Source organism: Ascaphus truei, chromosome 10 (assembly GCF_040206685.1).
Source record: "Ascaphus truei isolate aAscTru1 chromosome 10, aAscTru1.hap1, whole genome shotgun sequence".
Lineage (NCBI taxonomy): Eukaryota > Metazoa > Chordata > Amphibia > Anura > Ascaphidae > Ascaphus > Ascaphus truei.
The window spans coordinates 34,084,676-34,108,722 of NC_134492.1; the positions used below are offsets into that span (position 1 = coordinate 34,084,676).

The 24,047-nt window shown below is 42.5% G+C and overlaps 1 protein-coding gene across 1 annotated transcript in view; it reads left to right on the forward strand.

The window, feature by feature from the left end:
* The first annotated feature begins 5,514 nt into the window (after positions 1-5,514).
* Positions 5,515-24,047, forward strand: part of PLPPR4 (phospholipid phosphatase related 4) — a 60,900-nt gene continuing 42,367 nt past the window's right edge. Inside the window, exon 1 of the mRNA XM_075616488.1 lies at positions 5,515-6,021. Within this exon, the coding sequence (XP_075472603.1) occupies positions 5,944-6,021 (78 nt within the window). The 5' untranslated portion in view covers positions 5,515-5,943. The remainder of the gene's footprint in view (positions 6,022-24,047) is intronic.

The window sequence follows — 24,047 nt, forward strand, 5'->3', positions numbered from 1 at the left end:
TAATCCATGCCAGTATGCTGCAGCCAGAGCTTCATCGTTCCACTGTGTCTCTGCAGCGATGGTGCGGAACTCCACCGCGTATCTTGTAGCCGACCTACGAGCCTGAGAAAGGTGGAATAAAGAGAAAGCAGGAGTCTCCCTACGTGCCGGTGTATCAAAAACTAGTTGGAACTCATGCCGGAATTTGAGATAATCCTGAGTTAGGTCTGATCTGTGTTCCCAGAGGGGAGAGGCCCAAGCGAGGGCATCGCCAGTGAGTAGGGCATATACGTAGGCCACCTTGGAACGACCAGTAGGGAAGTGGGACGGGGACATTTCGAATTGGACCTCGCACTGGTTCAGGAATCCACGACAGGCGAGGGGGTCCCCGTCATATCGGTTGGGGGGTGGAATACGTGGTCCCGGATTGCTTAGAGGTATAGGGGCCGGGGTAGGTGGTGTCACAGGAGATTCCCGGAGAGATAGGGTAGAAAGTTTCTCAGTGACATCAGTGAGTTGATTGCTTAAGAATTGCCAGTGTTCCATAGTAACACCTTGGCCCACCTCAGGGGGGGTCTGCATTTGTTGGGCTCTGCATAATGTAACGCCTGTATTCCCGCAGACCTGGCCAGTCCCCAGTACTGAGGTGGGTAAGGGTATAACACGCACCCACAGCAGTGAGGGCATACCCGGAGTGTGGTAATTGTGTTGCCGGGCCTGGTGAGTAAGGGTTAACGTTATACTTGCTCAGTCCGGGGCGCCAGAGGTCGGAAGGTAGTTGTCCAAGAGCCAGAGTCCAGGGATAGGAGAGAGCAGCATAGTGATGTCCGAAAGCCAAGGTTCAAGGGCAGGAGAAGGCAGCGTAGTCAAAGTCCAAAGCAGAGTTCAAGTTCAAACCAAGGGAATCCAAACAAGGGCAGGGACAGGAACCAGAGCTGAAATAGACAAGGGAGCTGGGCATAGACACTGCACATACAGGAGCTACAGGAAAGCTATGCTGAGCGAGGAAGTAGAGGACAGAATGGGGTTATAAAGGAGGGAGGACAAATATCAGGAAGGGGTGGAGCAGGGGTTTGTCTGGGAGCTTGCAGGGATAGGTGTGTGAGAGTAGGGGAGTAGACAGGGAGGTAGTCTAGGGTAATGGCCTGTAAGCTCCGAGGGGCGGAACCAGTATCAGGGGAGGATTGGTAAATAGAGCGGGTGCGCGCCCTCTGTAACGCGGTCACGTGCGCGCAATACACGAGTGCCAGAGCGTGGGGGAAGCATCGCGGAGGAGGTGCTCGGCTGAAGGGTAAGAGAGGGGGAAGGAGCGGAGGATGTAGGTGAGGGGACGGAGGTACACCGAGGGGCGCGAGTCCCCTGACGGGAGACCAGGGACCGGGAACAAGCGCGCCACAAGGGAGCGGGGCAGGGGCCGCGAAGGAAAGGGAAGGGTTAGCCGGAGGGACCAAGGTGACGGGGACACAATCCGTTACAATAACATATGCAATTATACATCAACGTGTCATCGTGCGTGTATCTGTCAGTGTCTCTCTCAAGTCCCAATGACCCCGTATTATAAGGGGCTCTTTGTAGGTGCCGCACAGTGTAGGAGCTCTTAAGGTGTGTTGGGGTAAATGTGGTAGTACTGGTTCTTCGCAAAGCAATCGGTACCAACTCTGTATGTGCAAATCCACTGTTCCACTGTGTTTGTAAAGAGAATCCCCTGGAGAGTTACTCACGACTCCCTAAACATGACCAACTGCTGCTTGGGATGGACCCTGGCTGTCCTGTCTGTGATTGCTACCAATCAGCTAGACTGGAATCTTTCTGCTGCCAGGCTTCTGTCCTGATGTCACTCGTATAGGCACACGCTCCTCCTCGGTCATCGGCAGCTCCCTGGGGCAGAGATTGCCCTCTCCAAAGTCTCTGTAGCCCTACCCCATGCTTTACTTGGGACACTTAATCATGCCCTCTCCTGACTCTTCCTCTCCTGAGTCACAGCCCTTGGCTGGAGGGCATGCCCATCAATCCCTGACTCTAGAACATGCAGAGCAGTCACTCCCAACATCCACAGGGGGGCTGTGTATGTACACCACTGTATCCTATCAAGGAGGTTACATACTGTGACAATGACAATGACTCATTCGCAACAAACTGTAGGAAAGTAGAAAAACAAAAAACAACACACAAAATGAATTATTCTGAAGAATGCCGTGATGAATGAACAGTTATACTGACATGGTGGACACCATGGAAAACAAAAACCGATTGATTCACTGCGCATTCTCACTGCCACCTACAGTAGATGTCAAAATAAATCTACAGGTTGCTGTTGTACAATGTTGTTTGTTACCATGGTTATCAATTTATTTTCCTTTTAAATATTTATTAATACATCCGGTCGATGAGATGTACCGTGTCATTTTTTTATCACTTAAAAAAAAAAAAATATTCCAAGATGGGGGCTGCACTGATTTGGTTGAAACTTCTGGCAGATCTAAACTTTGTCAATTCTAGAGTCACTTCCTCTCTTTTTGTTTAACCCTCTCCCCCAGGTAAAAAAAAACAGGGGGTAACTGGAGCTGGACCCCATTAATTTCAGTACTGGGGACCCCCTGCTTCCTGAGATACTTACCTCCTTAGGGAGTTCTGGTATCTCACCTCAGGTTTAGCTGTCCCATCACATGAGCCAATAGGAAGCCCTGACGTCATATGCTGCTTCCTATTGGCCCATGTGACCGGAGGCTATAAACCTGAACTGAGATACTGGCACCCCACTAACGAGGTGAGTATCTCAGGAACTAGGGGGTCCCGGAGCTGAAATGAATGGGGTTTAGCTCCGGAGACCTGCTGCTTCAATCCTACATGTAAAGAATAATTAAAAAAGAAAGCAGCAGTGCTGCTACTCTCTCCCTCTTGCCACCTCCCCCCCCCCCCCCCGAGACCTGCCGCCACTAGGCGGTGCCTTGTCTGTTTACCGCCTAGGTACGGGCCTAGGCGGTAATCTATTACTCCAAATATCAATGCAGTTTTTAGAAAGGATACATGCAGCAGGAATACACTACACTGCACACAAACAGGGTTCTCATGAGGTTTTCAGGAAGGTTGAACTCATCCCCAAGAATAATGTATGTAGTGCTGCTTCGTCTGTCAAAACTATCCCCTTGCACCAGCTGAAATTGTATACTATCTACATAATATTTTAGACTGTGGTGAGCGGTATCTCAATAAGTTATATATATATAAAACAGGATCCTTTTATTGCATCCACTGCAGGTGTTATTACAGCGAATACATTTCTCAGCAGAGGATCGCAGGCCTCTGGATGGTACTTTGACCCTCTGTTATAAGTCAGGCCTCTCAGTAGTTTGGTGGTAATATCATCCCCCTTAAGGGGCTCGAGGGCACGTCTCTATCCCTTGAGGGAGAGACTAGAACTAACTATAATTTAGGGTGCCTCCTCCTTAGGGCAGAAGGGGAGGGTACTTGGGTTGCACCCGGATTCGGTAACTCACAGACCACGTCTCACCTCCACTCCTGCCACTCAAGGAGGTTGCATGAGGGGGGTAAACCCCACAGGATAGCCTGCCACCGCCTGCAACTACTAGGGCTTACATGACAGGAGGCAGAAAGATAGCCAGGACCAGCCATGGCTACATACAGTATAATTAACCTAACAAGCTCTCTCGTTAGAAAATCACTATTGAGGGATCTTATAGTGAACTGGGGCATTGCTAGCATACAACAAACATCTTCCCACATTAATAGCAGGGGAGATGTTTTGAATGTACAAAGAGTTACGTGTGGCATTAAACAATGCATAGCTATTAAGAGAGTAATGGTTTATGGGACATAAGTGTATTATTAAAGGTTATAAAACTCTTCGCCTACATTATATTGCTATCTAAAAAAGGTGTACAAATAGAAGAACATAAGGCTTTCGATTGCACTTTCCCTACCCAATGCGGGGTGCATCTTCAGAGAGCCCAAATGTAAGTCCCCATTTCACTGTGCTTAAAACCTCACTGAAGAGCAAGTGGAAAATAACTGATAAGGAAAGTTTTACAACCCAACAATTATCTTGTAATCTGATAAAGCATAAATGAGAGAACTATGCAGTGTCAATCCCATTTCTGCTCTTTTGACTGTAATAACATCGCAAATATTATTATATTATTTTAATATATTGTCCTGTATTTCAAGATAAAGCCACTGGACCGATATTACGTAGATGATATATTTGGTTAAATGTGTAGAACGCCAGTGCATCCGCAAGACAAGTCCTTAGTGTATTCATAACATCTGCAGTTGAGAAGGTTCCAATAATCTGTATAACACAATTATTTGGTTAAGTCTAAAATAGCATTGCTACGATATTCTGTATGTTCACAGAATAACACGGTAGACCTACTGTATTTTTAATCTCTCATAACTTTCAGCCTTATCACTACATCCCATAGCAACGCATAAGGTTCATTCAATTAAGTAGGAACTGATTTAGGCATCTCATTTGTGATGCAAATGTAAAGCTTATTGTTATATCACATGATAATATCCCATAGCCATGCATGCTGTCAATTAAATTAGAGGAAATAATTTAGGGATGTCATTTGTGATGTAAATGTAAGGCAAAAGGGTAATAGATTATAGGTCCGACAGTATGTAGGGTTGCCAGGTGGCGTCTCCAAAAATACTGGACACAATGGTGAAAGGTGCAACCCGCTAAAGACAGACAGACAGACAGACACAGACTCACACACCTCTCCAGCACTCCATGCGGTCTCCTCCTTTCCTTGGCCCCACCCGCAGGCTTCTGACACCTCCTCCTGATTGGCTGCATTACCAGCAGCAGCCAATCAGGATGGTGGAATCTGCCCAGCCCCCTAGCAACAGCCCTGCTGTATCCCTGCACAGGAAATCCCCCCCCTCCTCCCCACCCCCCCCCTTTCCCCTCCAAGGCTGTCAGCTCGCTATGTCCAGAGAGGTAATACATGTCCAGTATTAACTCTAATGTTTTTTACTGGACAGTCCGGTTCTATACTGGATGCCTGCCAACCCTAAGAATTGTTTACTAAGCAGTTAATTATAATATGTTCAGTGGCATCACTAAATAACATAATACCCCTCTTTTCTTCTGGGTTTAATCACAAATAACATTTCAAGTTCTCAGTTATGATACAGCTGTATATTTAATATGTGTATAATTGAATAGGTTTTGAAATATTTTTGTTTACATATATTTAATTTCTTGAAGTTTGCTGAAAAACTGTACCCAGCCGTAAAACTCCCAAATACAATGGTTACGCCAAAGTTTAAATCAGGGCAAGTATGTACGCACCATAACTTGCTTACAATCAGTGAGCAATTGTAGCATGCGTTAGAGTACATTGCTATCCATTAGTTTCAGATCCATATACTGTAGAAGAGGTCCAGGCATAAACATGATTCAATAACAAGATGGAGATGTTTGTAATAAACATAACACCCAGTTGAAAGAATATGCCGTCCCTGTATGTGGTCCTTAAAAGCCATCTCTGTACTTGAATCTCGTTTTTTTTCCACATCATCTGAAGTGGAAACACTGATCAGATTGGAGCACCCTCCTAGGACAAAAAACCCAGGCTCTTTTCTGTAGCCCTTTTGACGTCAGACCCACACTACAGACAAATAAGACGTGACTTCTAATGCTTAAATGAACAGGAGCTTATTGGTGGCTAGAGCAGAGCAAGGGGTGGGTTTTTTTGTGTGTGGAAGCCATTACTGTTTTTCTGAAGCATAATGAATAGTTTTCTCTGACTGTGTGGGAACTTGAATTGCTGCAAGGGGGGAGAAAGAAAAAAAATTCCCCCCTGAATGCTGCACACTCCATAGGTGGCACTAGGGAATGGTACATCAGCAGAAAGCTTTAGGCTTGCAAAAGGGAGATCATTTTGAATCTGTCTGCCTGAAAGGAAGGAATCTGCCAGTGAAAGAGATTCAGACATGTCTGCAAAGGAAAGGCAAAAAATAAGAGTGACAAAGGATAGTGTCACATTGCTGCCATGCTTTTATTTTGTGGAGGTAAGTGAAATAAACAATATTGTTATGTTATTGCTATGTTCTCATTATTGTTGTTATCAGTATTGCTATGTGGATTTCACAATGCATGTTATCTGAAAATGTAGGTGCATTTTTTTTTCAAGGTGCAATAGACTATTTACACTATTAGTGTGTGCAACAACTGTTATTGTTTAATCATGTCTGAGATACAGGTTTGTTTTGCTAAAGCTGCATATCTCAATATACTGCATGCAGATTGATCATGTGTGGGTCTACATTGCAATGTCTCTGACTGTAGTATATTTCCACTGGATTCACATACTGGGAGAATTGGTATGCCTCATTTGAGCAGCTGTTAAAGCCAACATTGCTTTAGGAAAATACAGGTGAAACGCATTTATCTTGGTAAAACAAACAAACAGCTGAACAATATGGTTTTGTATCAGAGCATTTGGTTTAAGTGGGGATCAATGAAAACTGTTTGTTTATTTGGTGGTCAAAATGCACTGCAAATTAGCATTATTTCTGGACAATTAAATATTTTTAAATTAGCATATGTTGATGGTGGGAAGATGTGGAGTTGCATAACATGAAATACATTTTTTTTTAAATGTGTTTAGGTAAATCTGGTATCAAATCCTTTATTGTAGGATGTCAGATTCAATACATGTTCAGTGTTTCACAATAAAGGATGCAAGCTTACATTATTTGTTCTAATATATTCATATTTTAAATGTGTTAGTAACACTGCATTTTGAACACCGATTTGTTTTTTGCAAAATTTATATTCTGGTAAAAATAAAATTGTTTTGTAATGTATTTGCGAGTATAAACCGGTTCCTACAAATTGTAAAAATACTAGGATTCATAGCATACAACACAATGTTTCATCTAAACGCATATGTTATAGCTTTCAATTTGTAGGTACTGTATGGAATCAGAAGAAGCTTCTTGTTCAAGGGTTAATGAAGGTCACACATGTTGTCCTGTTTTGAAGGCCATGCTGAATCTGGCACGAGACCAATACTTATTGAAAATACATTATCAGTGATGGTCCAGTCTCAACACACACCAATTTGTCACTCCATAAAGTGTGATGTAAACTACTAGCATGTGATGTGGCCTTACAAAAACAGGAACCTGTGAAAAATATCCCTGTATCACCTGCCTCTACAACTCGAGCAGAAATAAATATAATTATTAAGAGTACAGTACTAATTTGGCATAAATTACTGGCAAACCACGTAGCCAGCCAGTGGGTAGCTTGAATAAGGGTAGATAGATCTGCAGCATGGCAGACATATGCTTTGATACATGTAACTACTCGACCATTTAGCCAAAAGAAGAGTCTTTCTGAGTAAAAGGTCCAATCATGGTCTTTGTAAAAAAAAAAAAAAAACATTATAATGTGCTTAGATCCCAAAACTCAAGTGTTCTGTGCTTCACATTACATTAAGCCAATATAGTGGGTTGGGTACATTTATTATAAAGTCTGTAATTCAGTATATTTGCTTATTCAGAGAAAAGTACAGTAGGCTACTTACATTTTCAAATGGGGCGTTCATACCCGAGACATGTAATGCACAGACACAATCATTTGAGCTATTTCATTTACATTTTGAAAATTAGCTAAACATGTTGAACTAAAAACAGTCACCTGGAGTATAAATATTGACCATAAAGATACATTGTTAATGGTGATCTACCATAGGGGTGCTCAACTACAGTCCTCAAGCACCTCCCCCCCCCCCCCCCCCCAACAGGTGAGGTTTTCAGGATATCCCAGCTTCAGCACAGGTGGCTCAATCTGAGGTTCAGTCAAAGACACATTACCATAGGGACTGATTGAGCCACCTGTGCTGAAGCAGGGTCTCATTGAGCTACCTGTGCTGAAGCAGAGATATCCTGAAAACCTGACCTGTTGGGGGGAGGCTTGAGGACTGGAGTTGAGTGTCCCTGATCTACTACACTCTTCCTACATACAGTATATGGTGCATTGCACATGTACCCCTGATCCTATTCTAAGCACATACAGTATGAAATATTGTGGCACATTCACTTCTAAACAAATTCCTCACAGTGCAGATCTCCTCTAAGACAGAGGTACAAAGGACATCTCTACTCACACGTTCACAATGCAATTCTTCATTTATTGTAACAGCCAAGAACAGAGGAGGAACAATGTTTCATGTCCCATATGGACCTTTAACATGATGAACGGTCCACATGGGACCTGAAGCGTTCTATTCTTGGCTGTTACAATAAATGGAGAATTGCATTGTGTACTTGTGAGTAGAGATCTACTTTGTACCTCTGTCCTAGAGGAGACCTGCACTGTGAGGAAATTGTTTGTCTATGTTGTGTTGGCTGCACAAGCTGGATTCTCCTCGCCCGAAACTGTTTCCCCGCACTTTGGATCGGCACACTTATATTTGAAATATTATCTGTTAGATAACTACAGTATGTACTCTATGGATGCCATATTAGATTTATAAAAAAAAGTTTTGATAAAAACATCTCTAATTTCAAAACATAAAGATAAACTTACCACTTGTTTCAAACATGCATGACACACCAGCGACATTATTTGATATACAGTAGAAAGCACATACTGTGTGTGTGTGTGTGTGTGTATTCTACATCCAATAACCTAATGCTCAACGCACATTTTATTTACAATATATACTGTACATAAAATGGTCTACACAGACCATTGAGCTCAGTTCATGTGAAAGTCAGGCTAGCTAGGCCAGTGGTTTTCAACCTTTTTTTTTTTTTTAAGGAACCCTAGAATTAGATTGTGAAATTCTGGGGAACCCCAACCCTCTCGCGCCCCCCGCCCCTCCCCCCATCTGTCCGTCTCTGTCCCTCTTCCCCCTCTCACACTCTTCCCTCTCTCTGTTCCCCCCTTATACTCCCTCCCTCTTCCCTCCCCCCCTTTGTCTTTTCCCCTCGCACTCTCTCCCCTCTCTTCTCCCCTTACACCCCCCCCCTCTCTTCTCCCCTTACACCGTCCCCCGCACTCTTCTCCCCTTACGTTCTCACCACACCCACCTCACACTTTCCCCGTTACAACCCACACACACACCCCAGCCTTTGTGAAGCATGCCGGCCCACAGCTCCCTCCTGTCAGCCGGAAGTTCGCGACTTCCAGCGCCGACAGGAGCAGGGAGAGGAAGAATCACAGTGACCGTGCGGCTGCTGCTGCTGCTGAGCTACAGTAGGGAGCCGCCGGGTCACTGCTGCACGAGGTGCCATCAGACCTGGGACAGCTCGGAGAGTTGTCCCAGCTTTCCCCCCCTGGCGGCAGCGGAAATCCTCAGGAGTGCCCACGGCACCCCGGTTAAAAATGACTGAGGTAGGCCTTACATTTTCTACATTAACATAACTTATAGTAGCTGGAGATATTATGACTAGAACACAGAAGGATTTGAGAAAACAACTTTAGCACTTGTCTACCTCTGGGTCTTGCTTGAGGACATATGATAAGAATATTCAACATCCTAGAAACTCATTGCATGATGTGGATATACTGTAGGTCCACATGGGTACCAAAATGGTGCCTGTGTATGGAGAAGAGGAGGTAGAACAGGTGCACTGATAAAGTTAAGAATTAAAGGCATAGGTTTTATTCAGTAATTCCTGTCAATCACTATGAAGTGTTGACAATATCAGATGTTAAAGGTGACAAAGGGGGTAATTAATTAAAGTGCAGTAGTATTGACCAGGCACTTTCACTTGGAAACTTAATAACATGGTCTTCTATGTTTGTACAGTCCTGTTATACTGTGTTTTACTTCTGGGGTTGAAATGATCAGGACAACCACTGGCTGTAGTCCTTCCTGCTTACAAAAACCTCCACTGGTTCCCTCTCCTTTCTTTGCATCCAACTCCTCTTGTACAGGTTGGACCATTAAGTAATTCCCAACAATGTTGACTCCTCTCTTCCTGAATGCCTTTATGAGTTGTTTAAAAAAAAAAATTATATTGAAGCTCCATGTGAGTATGCCCTATATATCAGAATTAACTTCTTGAAGGGTTGCACCTGTACAAGCCTCAACCAATTCCATAACCTGTATTTAAAATAGGACAAGCCTCAGAACATATTTTGAAAACAGAAAGGAAGAAAAATATATATATTAGAGACGAACTTCTAGGAACATTCAATAGAATATGTGAAGGGTTATATATTTTTCATAGGAAGTGTTTATTGATTCCTTTTCTAACGTGATCATGCCAAGTGCGAAAATGCCTACACATATTTATTTGAATCTGTGCCTATGCACTCTGCACTCACATTACAAATTTGGGGAGCTGAGATTGCAAAGTTTTCGGAGGCATGTGCACACTTTAAATATTTCACCCTTTTTCTTAACTGCAAAAAAAAAGTTTGCTTTAATCCAAAAGTTCACAACAAGTTTGCTCAACTGTAAATGTCAATGGGCAGTGCATGTTCGATTCATTCCAATTGCTTTCGCATTAGAGATTCAATCCAACTTTAAAACAGACAAGTAGAAAGTTGCGGGGTTTTCAGACTGCGTTAGTGAAGTTTGAACAATTTGGGCTGTTTCACCTGAAGATTTGGCTCCCAACTTAGATTGAACTATTCAGGGGTTTTCAAACTTTTTGGGATGTTAGAGCGATACAGCGACAAAGCGAATCTCGGCCGGTTCACACATCTCTGCTGGGAAATGTAGGTAACACTTGAGCATTATATCAAGTTCTGTTCCTGGAATCATAATTGTCCATTTCTTTTTTCTCCCAAAAAAATGCTATCACAACATAGTACATATTGGCCCAGGTTTACTACAGTGCCACATTCACGCCATAAGACACCTCAAGGGAATGAGATAATGTACCTTCCACTATATTATGGTATAGCAACACTTTGTACATAGGGGCCATTGTCCTTTATGTCCTGGTATGGGGAAAATGTATTTGCCATACAGTTGGTCAGTTACAATGAGATTGTACTCCAATGCCTGGGTGAAAATCCGTAGAGGAAATCAGTTATAATGTGAGTTGGTTTCATCCATGTCTAAGTGGTCATTTATCAAAATCTGTCAGGTGTAACATTTTGGCAACCCTAGTGCAATAAACAGCTCCACATTTATTGAAGCAGCAAACCGCCCATTTTGGACCTAGTGGTCCACCAGAGGAGAAACACCCTATTTTTAGCGTGGTTCACTACAGTACCTAGATCCCAAGATGCTTACCATTTTAGTTGCCGGTGTTACTGTGCTTCCTGAATTTTGAAAGATGGCACCCGCAGTCATCCAGTAGGAAAGTGCAATGTCATCAATTTGATTCTTCCTATGGCCCGCAGGACCTGTGGGATTTGGCAGCCATTTTTTATTTCCCTAAAGGGTGAAAAAAATTACACTGTCCAGCTCCCTTGGGCCCCAGGTTTGACTTCTGTAATGAATAAAAAAATCAATTGAAAAAAAACAGGAGCAGGCAGGAGTGCTGCGTTAACCCCTTCAGTGCCACCCCGGGGGGGCCCTTATGATGTACACCATTCATCATTGCCGCTTGCTAGTTTTTTTAGTCACACTCTGATCGCTTACTAGATCCAGCCCGGCAATCAGAACTTAAACGGCATCACGTGACCGCTCCGAAGAGAGGTCACGTGATGCGGAAGTACCGGGGGTGGCACGACCCTCTGTCACTGAAGAGGTTAAAGGGGCACATCCCATAGCTTTCCAACTGAGTTCATATAGAACACACTGTTTTACTTTAGTTATACTTATACGTAACCCCTTATCTCAGACTGATACTGCTGAGGCCGGAGCCTGAGTTCTACTCCCCATTAAGGCCTGTGCGTTCTCACTCGCGGAGCACAAAAAAAATCACAGACTTGCACACGACACCGGGGTATGGATGACCAAAATAAAGATTTATATTTAACCCCTATAACACAGCTATATTAACATAATTGTGATTCTCTGTGTAAGGATCATATACATACAACCACAAACTGCTAATGCGCTGCGCAGTTGTGTGCTAATGTCTCTCAGAGTCCCCATGACCCCATGTGGTAACGGACCCATGTGTAGGTGCTAGCACAAATGTTGGCGTTCTTATTATCAGTGTTATACTGGCAAAGTCCTGTCTCTTCACAAAGACTTTGGTACCCTTGTGTGAACTGAGGATCCCCACTTTGGTTACTCTAAACTCCATTGGTCCGTTAAGCTTCCACTTGAGGAGCCTGCCGGTTACCTAATCAGTCAGATGCCCTCGGTTGCACTTCTCAGTGCCCCGTTATTAGTGGGCACCAACTCTTGGATACAGGAGCTGTTCTCTCCTGGGTCTCTCTCTCTAGCTCCTTTCTCCATGCAGTCTGATCCTGCGCTGCTGGGCTCTGCTCCACGAGCTTGTCCAGCTGCACAGCTTTCCCTCTGAAATCCTTCAGCGGCATACCGAACTGAACTGCTCACTGTCATGGCCGCCCCCTCTTAGCAACTCCTCTCTCTCCATTAATCCCTCCTCCTTCACCAGTCTTCTTACTGTGTTGCTTGCAGGCACACGGGGTTACTTATAATTATGGATAAGCCTAAAATAACCTTATCTTTCAAAGGGCAAGCTGTTGATGCACTCGAAAATCAGACTCTTGTCCTAAAGTATCTTTAATTTAGGTTCCACTCATATTAAAGCAGCAATTCCAGTGAGTTTCTTTCTTCATTTATTAATACAGATTTGAAGCAGGGGGTCTCCGGAGCTGAACCCTGTTAATTTCAGCTCCGTGGGGCCCCTGCTTCCAGAGATACTTACCTCCAAAGGGGGCGCCGATATCTCCAGCAGTTTAAAGCCCCCCCGGTCACATGGGCCAATAGGAAGTCGCACCGGAAGATGTCACGGCTTCCTATTGGCCCCACAGGGCCGGGGGCTTTGAAAAGCAGCCATATAGTGAACCCTGGAGTGGGTACCTGTACCGGAAGCAAGGGGTCACCTGAGCTGAAATTAATGGGGTTCAACTCCGAAGACCTCCTGCTTCTATCCTGTAATTAAAAAAATGTAGAGGGGGTGGGGGGGGCGGCGGCTTGGATTGCCTCTTTAACTCCCAAACAGTGTCACGGTGCAACACGTACCACAGCTGCAGTAACATGAACAGTGTTCTGTTATTTTCTCTTGAGTTGTATGTATTCCAGAGTATTCTTTGCTAGTTTATTTAACCAATTGCTTTTTTCTTATTTCAAGTTAGGTTCGTGGATTTTCAGCAGGATTCAAAATATAATATATTAAGAATTACTTGTACAATACATTTTTCCAGCCACTAATTTGATTTCAAATTTAGGATATCTCCTCCATTATCATTGTAATTCTGTCATAACCCGCAAACCTGTGCCACAATCTATTCTCTGTGCTGGGCAGTGATTGTCCCAACACACATACAGTAAGTCTCAGGGCAGGGCCTCCTTCCTTACTATGTTAATTTATATATACTCTGTATTATACCAGATTTACATTGTTTCATATTGTTTGTGTTCTGTAAGGTTGGTGCTGTTGTGAAATTGTGCTTCAGACCCTCCAATATTTTGCAAATAAAATAGGTATCACTGTAGTTCATATGCAATTCCCATAACCTATGCAGCTTACCACACACAGAAAACAACTTTCTGTTTAATACTGTAGGTGCAACTGGTCTTACAGGACCCAAAAATATTTTGGATAAGGAACCCTATAATTATATTGTGAGATTCTGCAGACCCCCAACCCTCTCTAATAGCGTGACTGAGATCAGATGCATTATAAGGAACCCCACCACTCTCTAATAGCGTGTCTGAGATCAGATGCATTGTAAGGAACCCCAACCCTCTCTAATAGCGCGTCTGAGATCAGATGCATTGTAAGGAACCCCAACCCTCTCTAATAGCATCTGAGATCAGATGCATTGTAAGGAACCCCAACCCTCTCTAATAGCGCGTCTGAGATCAGGTACAGTACATTGTAAATTCATCTATATCTGGTACAATTTTCAAATTACCTTAAAATTGCAGGGAACCCTTTAGGGACGTCTGGGAACCCAAGGTTTCTTAGGAACCCCTGTTGAAAAATACAGTTATAGTTGGACAGTATTGTGCTGTATAACTCAGAATATAGATATTAATATCCTTTGAAACTGCAGGTCCCACTCCCTTGTACCTTGTTTCCAGTGTCTCTGTGCCTGAAATATAGAAACACACAGTCCAAAGACGGGTTCATATTGCTGCTAGGGATGTGTGCAAGGTCCTGAACCAGAGCCTTAACCAGGAAATGACATCAAAGCTGCATGGGTTGCCATAGAAGCCCCAGTAAAGCCCTGTCTCCAGGCCTCAGACAGGAATTTGACATTTAAAAATATCTTTAGGGATTGGCACAAAAAGTAAACATAAATAATCACTTCATCTTTAGGAATTGTAGAAAAAAAAAGAAAAGAAAGGGAGTTATGTTTGGTGAACAAGGCTGTATCAATATACAGATGTAGGGTTGCCAGATGGCTTCTCCAAAAATACTGGACACAATAGGGAAGGTACGACGCGCTACACACACACACACACACACACACACACACACACACACACACACACACACACACACACACACACACACACACACACACACACACACACACCTCTGACCGCTGAGATAAACATTGCATGAAAGGCAAAGTACACAAGTATAAATACATTACATTTACATGACAATCACAATTGAGGATGTGTAAACCATTATTAATGGTGACTAATAAAGAGGGTTTTCATATGTAAATCAAAGAAAAGAGGTCATGGACACTGCAGAAATACTGTATGAGCATGAGGAACATTTCATCATCATTTTATGTAGTCCTTGTCAAGTGTAGGTACCGATATTATTGGGGAAGGAATAGATCAGCATTTCTGCTAACAAATATCTAAAAAGTATTACGTTGAATCCAATGCAATGCACTGAATAATTATATTTTCTCGCAACTTAATTAACATTAAGTAGTAATAGTTAACTTAATTAACATTGGGATACGTGGTGATGTCATACCGAAGGCGTCCTAACCACACCGTAGGGTATGCCGGCTGAACTAGGGATCTGTCACCTGTGCTCCTGAGTGCTTCACACACACCTTCGGGTGTCGGGAAGCTTCCGGAGAGCGCCCCAGCTCCAAGACTACTGGTCCAGTCCGTCATTGAGGAAGGACTACTGTACAATACCCCCACGTCAGCAACACGGAGCTTCAGAAAGTCTCAGGCGGCAGTGTTGTGCCAGCAGCGGCGTTCAGAAGGTTAAGGCGGCCGGTCACCAGAGCTCCTGAGTGTTACACAAGAACCATCACAGCTGTCAGTGGACGTGAGGTGACTGATCCTGCCCAAGATATACCAATCAGCATATAAACGTTCTAATTACGCTCAAGCAGTTTGTCCCAGAAAGCAGTTAAAGGCAGTGCCCTAGATACTATTACTCTATGCCAGCTAAACGGAGCTGCACTTAGGCTGTAACAGTAGCAGTGCTATAGTAGAGAGTGTGAAGTTGGTAGTCACCAGCGCTGCTGAGTTTTCCACAAGCACCCTCACGGGTGTCAGGAAGGATCAGTTGACTTCTCCTCCCCCCCCCAAAAATACCCGATAACAGGATACCAATCCGATATACTGGCATTGTATACACACTGTTAGCTCTACAGTGAGAACTAAATGACTGTATATAAAGTAGGGCACCCCATACATTAAGGTATTAAACAATCAGAGGGTCAGATTAACCCAGAAGACCCTGGCAGCTAGGCAGTGCTATCTGAGTTCAGAACTTCCAAGTTCCTGCCCACCCACAGGCCTTGGTTCACAGCCGAACGAGGCATAAACCACCCGTAACCAATCACCCCAGAAAGATGTACAGTACTTCCATGCAGACAACTGCTCAAATTTTCTGCCCGTTTATCTATGACGATTTGAATTAGCCTGACAGAGGTGGGTTTATCACCAATTGCATGGTGAAATTGTATATGCCTCAATTATTTGATTTTGTTTATACCAATAAAGTTTATTTTTTTTATCTCAATCAGATTCACATCCGTTGAATTCTAGGGGGTATGAATTAATCTGATATCAAGTATCATATTTTGGTGATTCCTCACACACTAGTCTCTGTATATACCCTCATCAACTAACGGTTTTCTTACCACCCAGGCAAATCTGTGAGTGCCCGCAACTGGGTATTCCTATCTCTTTCCGTCTGTGGAAAGAGACACCTCTCTCTTTTGTCGCTAGTACTTAACCATTACCCTAGTGCACCTAGACGGTTGAACGGGTGGAACCTATTACCCTAGATTCAATAGAAACAACCTTTTTTTTAAATACATTTTTGTGCTCCTACACTTTATCATATCAAGTTGGAAAATGTTACTCACTGCCATTATAATAGTTAGACATGATCAGTGCTAAGGTAAATAGATAGAGGGTAGTGCACACTGGTAATAGTGGGGTACTTAGCTGCCAGTGCACTGGTTCTGGGGAGCTCCTGACGTCCCAAAATAGTCCAGTAGAAAGTGAAGAAGCAGACACACGGTCTTAATCAGCAACATAGAGGTTTAATGTGCCATGAAATCCAACGTTTCGGCAGTACAACACTGCCTTTCTCAGGGTGTAGGCCTACAGTATTATTGTACTGCCGAAACGTTGGATTTCATGGCACATTAAACCTCTTTGTTGCTGATTAAGACCGTGTCCCGGCTTCTTCACTTTCCACAGTGCTAAGGTAACCCACAACAAACATGAGCAATACAGCCCTTCTATAAAAACAGTTCGTCTCGTTTGTTTTTTTTTCTTCTCGGGAAGACTTGGTTATCAAGGCAACACAAACCTCTCAAGTTGTTTCAATCACGGCAGAGGCTGAAAAACTTCAAGTGTGGGTGCGATAGCAAAGGCCTGTAAATCCCCCTCCCGTCCACTTTATTTATAGTCAAGAGTTTATGACTATTAAGCTGTGGGGGGGTCCATGCTTCTTAATGGGACCCCCTGCCAGTGTTAATCCTTTGGTGCCGTCACCACGCATTGCAGTGGCACAGAAGGCAGCAAGTCTTGCTACATCTGTAGACGGACAGCCGCGAAACTCCGTTAAATCAGGGCTCATACCATAAGTTTACCTAAAACAGGAACAAACGTTATGTTCACAGAGTTAATATAGTATACTAATACTAAAACGTATGCAACAACAACATCCGCGCGACAGCTCATTAGCATGGGCCTAACGCCATGTTGTAGCGCAATGTTGTGTTATCTTCCAATAACGTGACATTATGCCAGTCATGCCATAACTCCTATCAAGACCCAGTAATTATGTTTTTGATGAAGAGGAGGGAAATAGGAGAGGGAAATAATGCTAGAAAATAACACTAATGTTATTTAAATTATGAGTGAGGTTACACCCATCCATACCCAGTATCAGCCGTATTTCCATGTCTGCGTGAGAGTAACACCAAGTGTAGGTATCCCATGCCTTTTTCTGAGGTGGAACGCGTTGGAACGCAGTTCCTGTACTTTTTTCATAAACCATGTGGTAAATTTTGTTGCATTATTGTGATTATCTAAAAAAAAAAAAAATTGTATATGTTTTATAAAACGATTAGAATGTAATAATTATTTCCAAAAATAATAACAGATTCTAAACGATGTTGAAATGTGAATAAATGTGTATACAGATGCAGTCACCAGTATCCGATCACTTGCCTGGGTAAAAACAAAGGCATCTCACAGTTAATGGCTCAACATTTCTGTGAGATTCCTAATGGCCCATTGGATTAACTCAGCGGGGACCCCCCACTGTGTTAATCTGATGGGCCATTAGGAATCTCACAGAAATGTTGAGGAATGGTGAAGCATTTACTGTGAGATTGGCCCAGATTTTCCAAGGCAAGTGATCTAATACTGGTGGCTGCATCTGTATTATTGTGCATGTCCAAGAATAATTTCCCCCGGTCTCTCCTTCACTTTTTTTTCTAGAAAAAAAAGAACGGGATAAAACTTAAATAACGTAACATTAAGTCACTGTGTTAACCCTAAAACACTTTTGTGGATTTGCAATGTCATAATAATCCCAGCTTTGCATATAGTTTGCGTATAATTGGCATACCATTTGCATGTCATTATCACTAACACCTGTTATAGTTAATGCAATGCTCTTTTTAGGGAAAAACATGGCTGAATGTTATGTTATTGTCCTTTGAAGATACCCTGTTAGCCTTAACGTGATGTTAAGTATGTATATCTTTATTTATATAGCGCCCACAGTTGACTTGGCGCTTTACAAGCGAGACAATATAGTATTATAATTGTATTATATCTGTGATTATGATTATAATCAGTTCAACGAACAAGATCAGGCAATAGGAAAATAAATCCCTGCCTTGGAGCGCTTACGATCTAGATTTACGCCCCATTGGGTGATTTAACAGATCTTACAACGTTTGTCCAGGCCGGTGTGTCCTCACGCTTGGACTACTGCAATACACTCCACCTGGGTCTTCCGGGAAAAGAGCTGCACCGCCTGCAGCTGGTGCTGAATGCTGTGGCCAGCTTGTTAATTAATCAGACCAGCTCTTGCCACATGACACCTGTTCTTCATTCTCTGCACTGGCTGCCTGTAAAATGGCGAATTTATTGCAAGATTGACTTGATGACACTCAAGGCTCAACATGACCAGGGTCCCAGCGATCTGAAAGAGCTTCTAGTTCCCTACACTCCCATTCTCTCACTTTGATCTGCAGATGAAGGACTCCTAACAGTTCCCAGAATCTCCTTGACTTCATTGGGGGCCCGAGCTTTTAGCAACGCTGCTCCCACTCTGGAACAATTTGCCTCATACAGTTCGAAAGGCCCCCTCTCTGGGAATCTATAAAAACAGGCTCAAGACCTACTGGTTTACCCAGGCATTTAATTATGAACCACAACCTGTCCGACATTTAACAGATATAGTACCGTCCCATCCTGTATTTTATATTTCCTTATGTTTGGTCTCTTTTATAACCTTAAATCTTTACTTCTTTTTCTCTTTTCGTAACTGTGAAGTACTTTGAATCCCATTGGGAGAAAAGCGCTATATAAATAAAGTTATTATTAAGATCTGGACCTTATTGCCTAGAACTGCCAGTCCCATGTACTGTAGCAAGTCCAAAAAATGTTTTTAAACAACCTACTGTACTATAGCAATGTACAGGTGTAATTGGTATGTATAGAAAGATGAAATCATGCTATAAGTACCCGTTTTCATTATTGGTATCCCGAGAAAATGAATGTTTGCCTGTTCATTGAATCAGCTTTATTCGTGCTTATCAGCTAATTGCGTTTATCTATTTAACTGAGGAAGGCATCATAATTACTTTACAAACCAAGAACAAAATTAAACAGACATTATTTACTGGTAGATTTGAGGACGGACAAATAGTCTTATAAACAAATGACAACACAGAAATGTTAAAAGTTCACTAAATTATTTTAATTAAAAAAAAATGTGTTAGTAAATTACATTTAACCTTTTAAACTTGCCACTATCCTTAGTTTTCTTTGGTCCTAGAAGGCACTGACCCTTCAAATATTTCTTAGGGAGGATTTTTGGTCCCTTGCTCTTTGTGCTCAGTGAATATTTATTTATTACCATATTTGTTGATTTTATTATTTTACTTTTATCATCATTTTATTTGAGGAAGTTATATTTGATGTTCGAGTTTATTTTGATGTTCTATATGCCTCCCCTCCCCTCGCTCATGTTTGCTTTTTTTTTATCCTTAAAGTAGTGATCCTGCTTTCCTTTTCTTTTTTGGGGGGGGTTATAGGATTGAAGCAGGGGGTCTCCAGAGCAGAACTGCGTTAATTTCAGCTCTACAGAAATGTCAGCCCTGCTTCCCGAGATATGTATGTCGGTAGGGGGCGCCGGTATCGGCTCCGATTGAGCTCAGTGGGGCTATCAAAATGGTGGATTTAAAGCTCCTGCATCACACGGGCCAATTGGAAGCCATGACATCATCCCTTGTGGCTTCCTAGTGGCCCAATTGACCGGGAGCTTTAAACTCGCAGAGCTGCTACCGGCACCCGCTACAGAGGCAAGTATCTCAGGAAGCAGGGTTTGACCTCTGGTGCCGCTACATAGATGATATATTCATTCTGTGGCGCGGCACCAGACAGACACTCACCCGGTTCATTGGCGCACTCAATGTCAATGGCCTGAATTTGCGCTTTACGTGTGACATTCAGACGGACAGACTTAACTTTTTAGACATCACGATTATTAAAGGCAACAACGGTCACATAAGCACTACACTGCACCGTAAGGAAACTGCCACAAACAGGGGTTCTGAGTATGGATTTTCATTAAATATAGTATCAATTGTAGAGTGGTGGTGGGAGAGGGGAGCTTGCTTAGGAGCTCCCTTCCTCCTAGTAGGCTCATCCACCTATTTTTGTCAGGCTATCTAGCCTTGTTCATATCCCACTGTGGGCTACAGTCATTTAGTACTGTATTAGAGTCTTTACTCTTTAAGCCCATTCTTTGCTCTGGGGAGTTTTTTAATACCCCTTATTTTAACTTTATATCATCATCATATCTTTACCACTATTGGGTGTTGTGAGCTCTACCTTTTCATGTTTGGTTCATACCGTCAGTGTTTATCTATAGTGAGATTGAGTGCTGTTATGTAGGGGACCCACTGGTCTATTTGCCCCTCTTGGGACAATTGCTTACCAGTTTTCAAATTGAGTTCATTGTTTGTCTTCCCCACTGCACCATTCACCATATCTATCTTGGTTTCTTAAGGCTGCGCTTATAGTGCCTGGCAACGGCAACGTGACGCCAAAACAAATACATTGAATCCGTCGCATGCGCTTATAGTAGGCGCGACGGCGACAGAGCGACCAAAAATTTGGTAGTCAGTGTTATTTGATTTTTGGAGAGACAGTCGCCACATGTGACTGTCTCTAAACCAATCACAGAGCGCCTATTGCACTCTGCCCTCCCCATTTGTGACATCACTGGCCTTGTCGACAGCGACGTCGCACAAACTTTAAGTGCAACTTTTGCGAATTGCCACGGCAACGGGTGACGTTATCGGTAGCGTCGCCGGCACTATAAACGCGGCCTAAGGAGTGCTGGTGTCATATCTGTTGTTGTGATACATAGTTTGTTGTTTAAAATGAACTATTTTGACACTTTGCGTCATGTTGAGTACCTGCTACACTTTATATAAAAGCAGAATTATGTGAATGTTTTTATTTGTACCTAATGTAATATACATTAGTGTCATATTACTTATTATAGTCATACTGCGCAACTAATACATTTTGTTAACCTATATAATGATACACCTGAGCTGCGTCAGATACATTTTTGGTTGATACTCCTAAATATCAGCAGAATTCTGCGCTAACAATATGTGGCAAACAGAATTTGTAGGGTTTATCCCAAGTTAAACGTGGCAGATGATTTTGAAGCCCTTTCTGCTTTTTTTGGCGCCCAGAAACATTATTTTTTAGCACACCATTAACAGCTACGCCTAGCGCAGGCTATTTCTGTGCACATGAAAACATTAAAAAAAAAACAATTTTTTATGCTGAGGGAGCCATTGAGAAATTGCAGGTTACTAAATATACTGTAGGTGCACACAAGCGCACCAATTTTGCACCAAAGACGGCATTTGCGACGCTTAGTACATAGTGTAAGTCCCATGGTGTTTTCCCCTGCTCCCATTTTCCTATTGTGAATAAAAGATTCTGCTTTTTCCTGCCCTGATCCTTTGACTATTATGTTCCTTTATAAACCAAGCAATATCCTACATGTGGTTTTTTTTTTTTAATAAATCAATTCCGTACTATGAGAAAAGTACTTTTGCATTTAAAAAAAAAAAATTTGAATGACATTTTTAATGTATTATAATGTTACACGCATTTTTTGTTTCTATAGCAAGCATTTACAAAATCACATCCCCTTCCCTCTTCTGAAACAGGCTCTTGCACACCCCTTTTTGATCCCTGCCCTCTCTAGCAGTGCACCAATTGTATCTAGTGACTGCCTGGTCACATGATCTTCCTCACAGAACTTTGCATCTTTGGTCCTCTTCTGCTCCACTGAAAGCCATTTAGTGAACCCCGTAGCCGAATCTTTGCCGATCGATCAAAGGAGAAGGGATCGATCGGCAACTTACCTAATTACTTATTAAAGGAGAACATTTTTTTTTTTTTAAAGTTAGCTTTGACTGCTGCTTTAAGCCTGCTATCCCTTTAACTGGAATAGATTTTGAATTGATGACTTCCATAGTTAATTTTACTGCTGGCCTCTTTCTCAACCCCTTTTTCTGTGGTTCTTTTTAAAGACTGTCTCCTCTCCCGACCCTTCTAAGTGCTGCCTTGGAAAGGTCCCAAAACAATGCCCAAGACAAGAAAAACAAAGATGGCTTTCTTGATAGCGGTCAACAATTTCAAAGGATTTATAACTAATCAAATGCAGGGTTTCCCAGAGACAAATCAATTCTCTCCTTTTGCTAAAAAAAAAAAAAAGAACTCCAGTCAATAGTCAAATGATAGTACAGCACTGTAGCTTTGGGAGCTTATGACTGAAGTTGAATGAGCTTGCTTCAGCACGATGCAGTATGTGCTTCTTGTGGAAGCCATTGCAATTTGTGTATAATGTAGAAAATAACAGCATGTTCAGTTGCCGTATGGTCTACTGTAATTGAAATGCAACACATGGAAAGCTGGATGCAGCACACGACTTAGGCTGCGCTGATAGTGCCGGCGACAGCGACGCGACGGCAAAGTCACGCTGCGGTCACTGGAAAAATCAAATTGACTTGACTTCCAGCGATCGCGATCAAGCCGTCGCTTCTACTATGACTGGGCGGGGGGGGGGGGGGGGATAGATCAAGCATGTCTGGCAATGATAGACAAAAAAAAATCAGGGTGAACACAGATAGTGTCACTTTGTTACCATGCTTTCATCTTGTGGAGTAAAATGAGCCTTTGTCCTCAGCTCAGTGTTCTGCAGAACGTATAAGGATTTGCTGGAAATCAGACGACACGTATTGATGTGCATAATCACATGTATTTAAAACAGGCTGCAATTTTGAGTAAAATATGGATTGTTTCACAATTCTTCTCATGAAAATATCACTTGTGAGCACATGTCTCAGGCAGGACTGCAGCCCTGCTTTTCACCATTATCTCCTAGCATGCAATGCTTCCACTGCAGCCAGGGATTCTGGGAAATGACATGCAAATGAGCACACAGTTTCACCTTCTGCTTCAAATCCATGATGATATGGAGCCCTATAGGTTTATGTCTACCATAGTAAATAGATTTTCAGCAGAGCCCGGGTTAAGAGGTATAGGCAATAATCCTACAATTCTTCTCCAAAGCAGGGGAACGCAAAAAAAATCACTGCAAACTAAGGAAAATAAACACAACAAATAAACAGCAAAAATGGGTCACCAGCTTCTGTTCATGCGTACGTGTGTTGTAGTGATAGCAGGTTTGCTATGAATATTACACATGTTTATTTCAATAGAAATATGGGATATTGGAATTAATGAATGAAGAATGGTAACAAAACCGTGAAATAAAAAAATAATGTCTTCCCAGATAGCTAATGTTATTTTAATCTGAATTATGCAAACCACACCGTGGTAACCTATGAATTTTAAATGATTAAATGAATAATATATCTGGGTTTACTAGAGGAACAACAACAATATTTGTTATTGTTAAGATAAAACAGTGGAAGGATGAAGAATATTGTGGATTAATAATGTTGAACCCTTCCAATGAAAAAAAGGGCATATAACATCAGGCAATTACATCACTAAGGTCATTTTAAAGCAGCAATCACTCCCCTCCCAACCCCAACCCCCCCCCCCCCCCCACACACACACACACGCACACACCTCCCCCAGAAGCCTATCTTGGATTAACTCATAATGTTAGTATCTTGACCCTTTAAAAATGTTTCCTAATATCTATAGTATGCTCTTGTAAGTGCCACCCCTCACAGGCAGTCCAAGAAAAAAAATACAATTAATTACATTTTCTCATCTCTTATTACATAG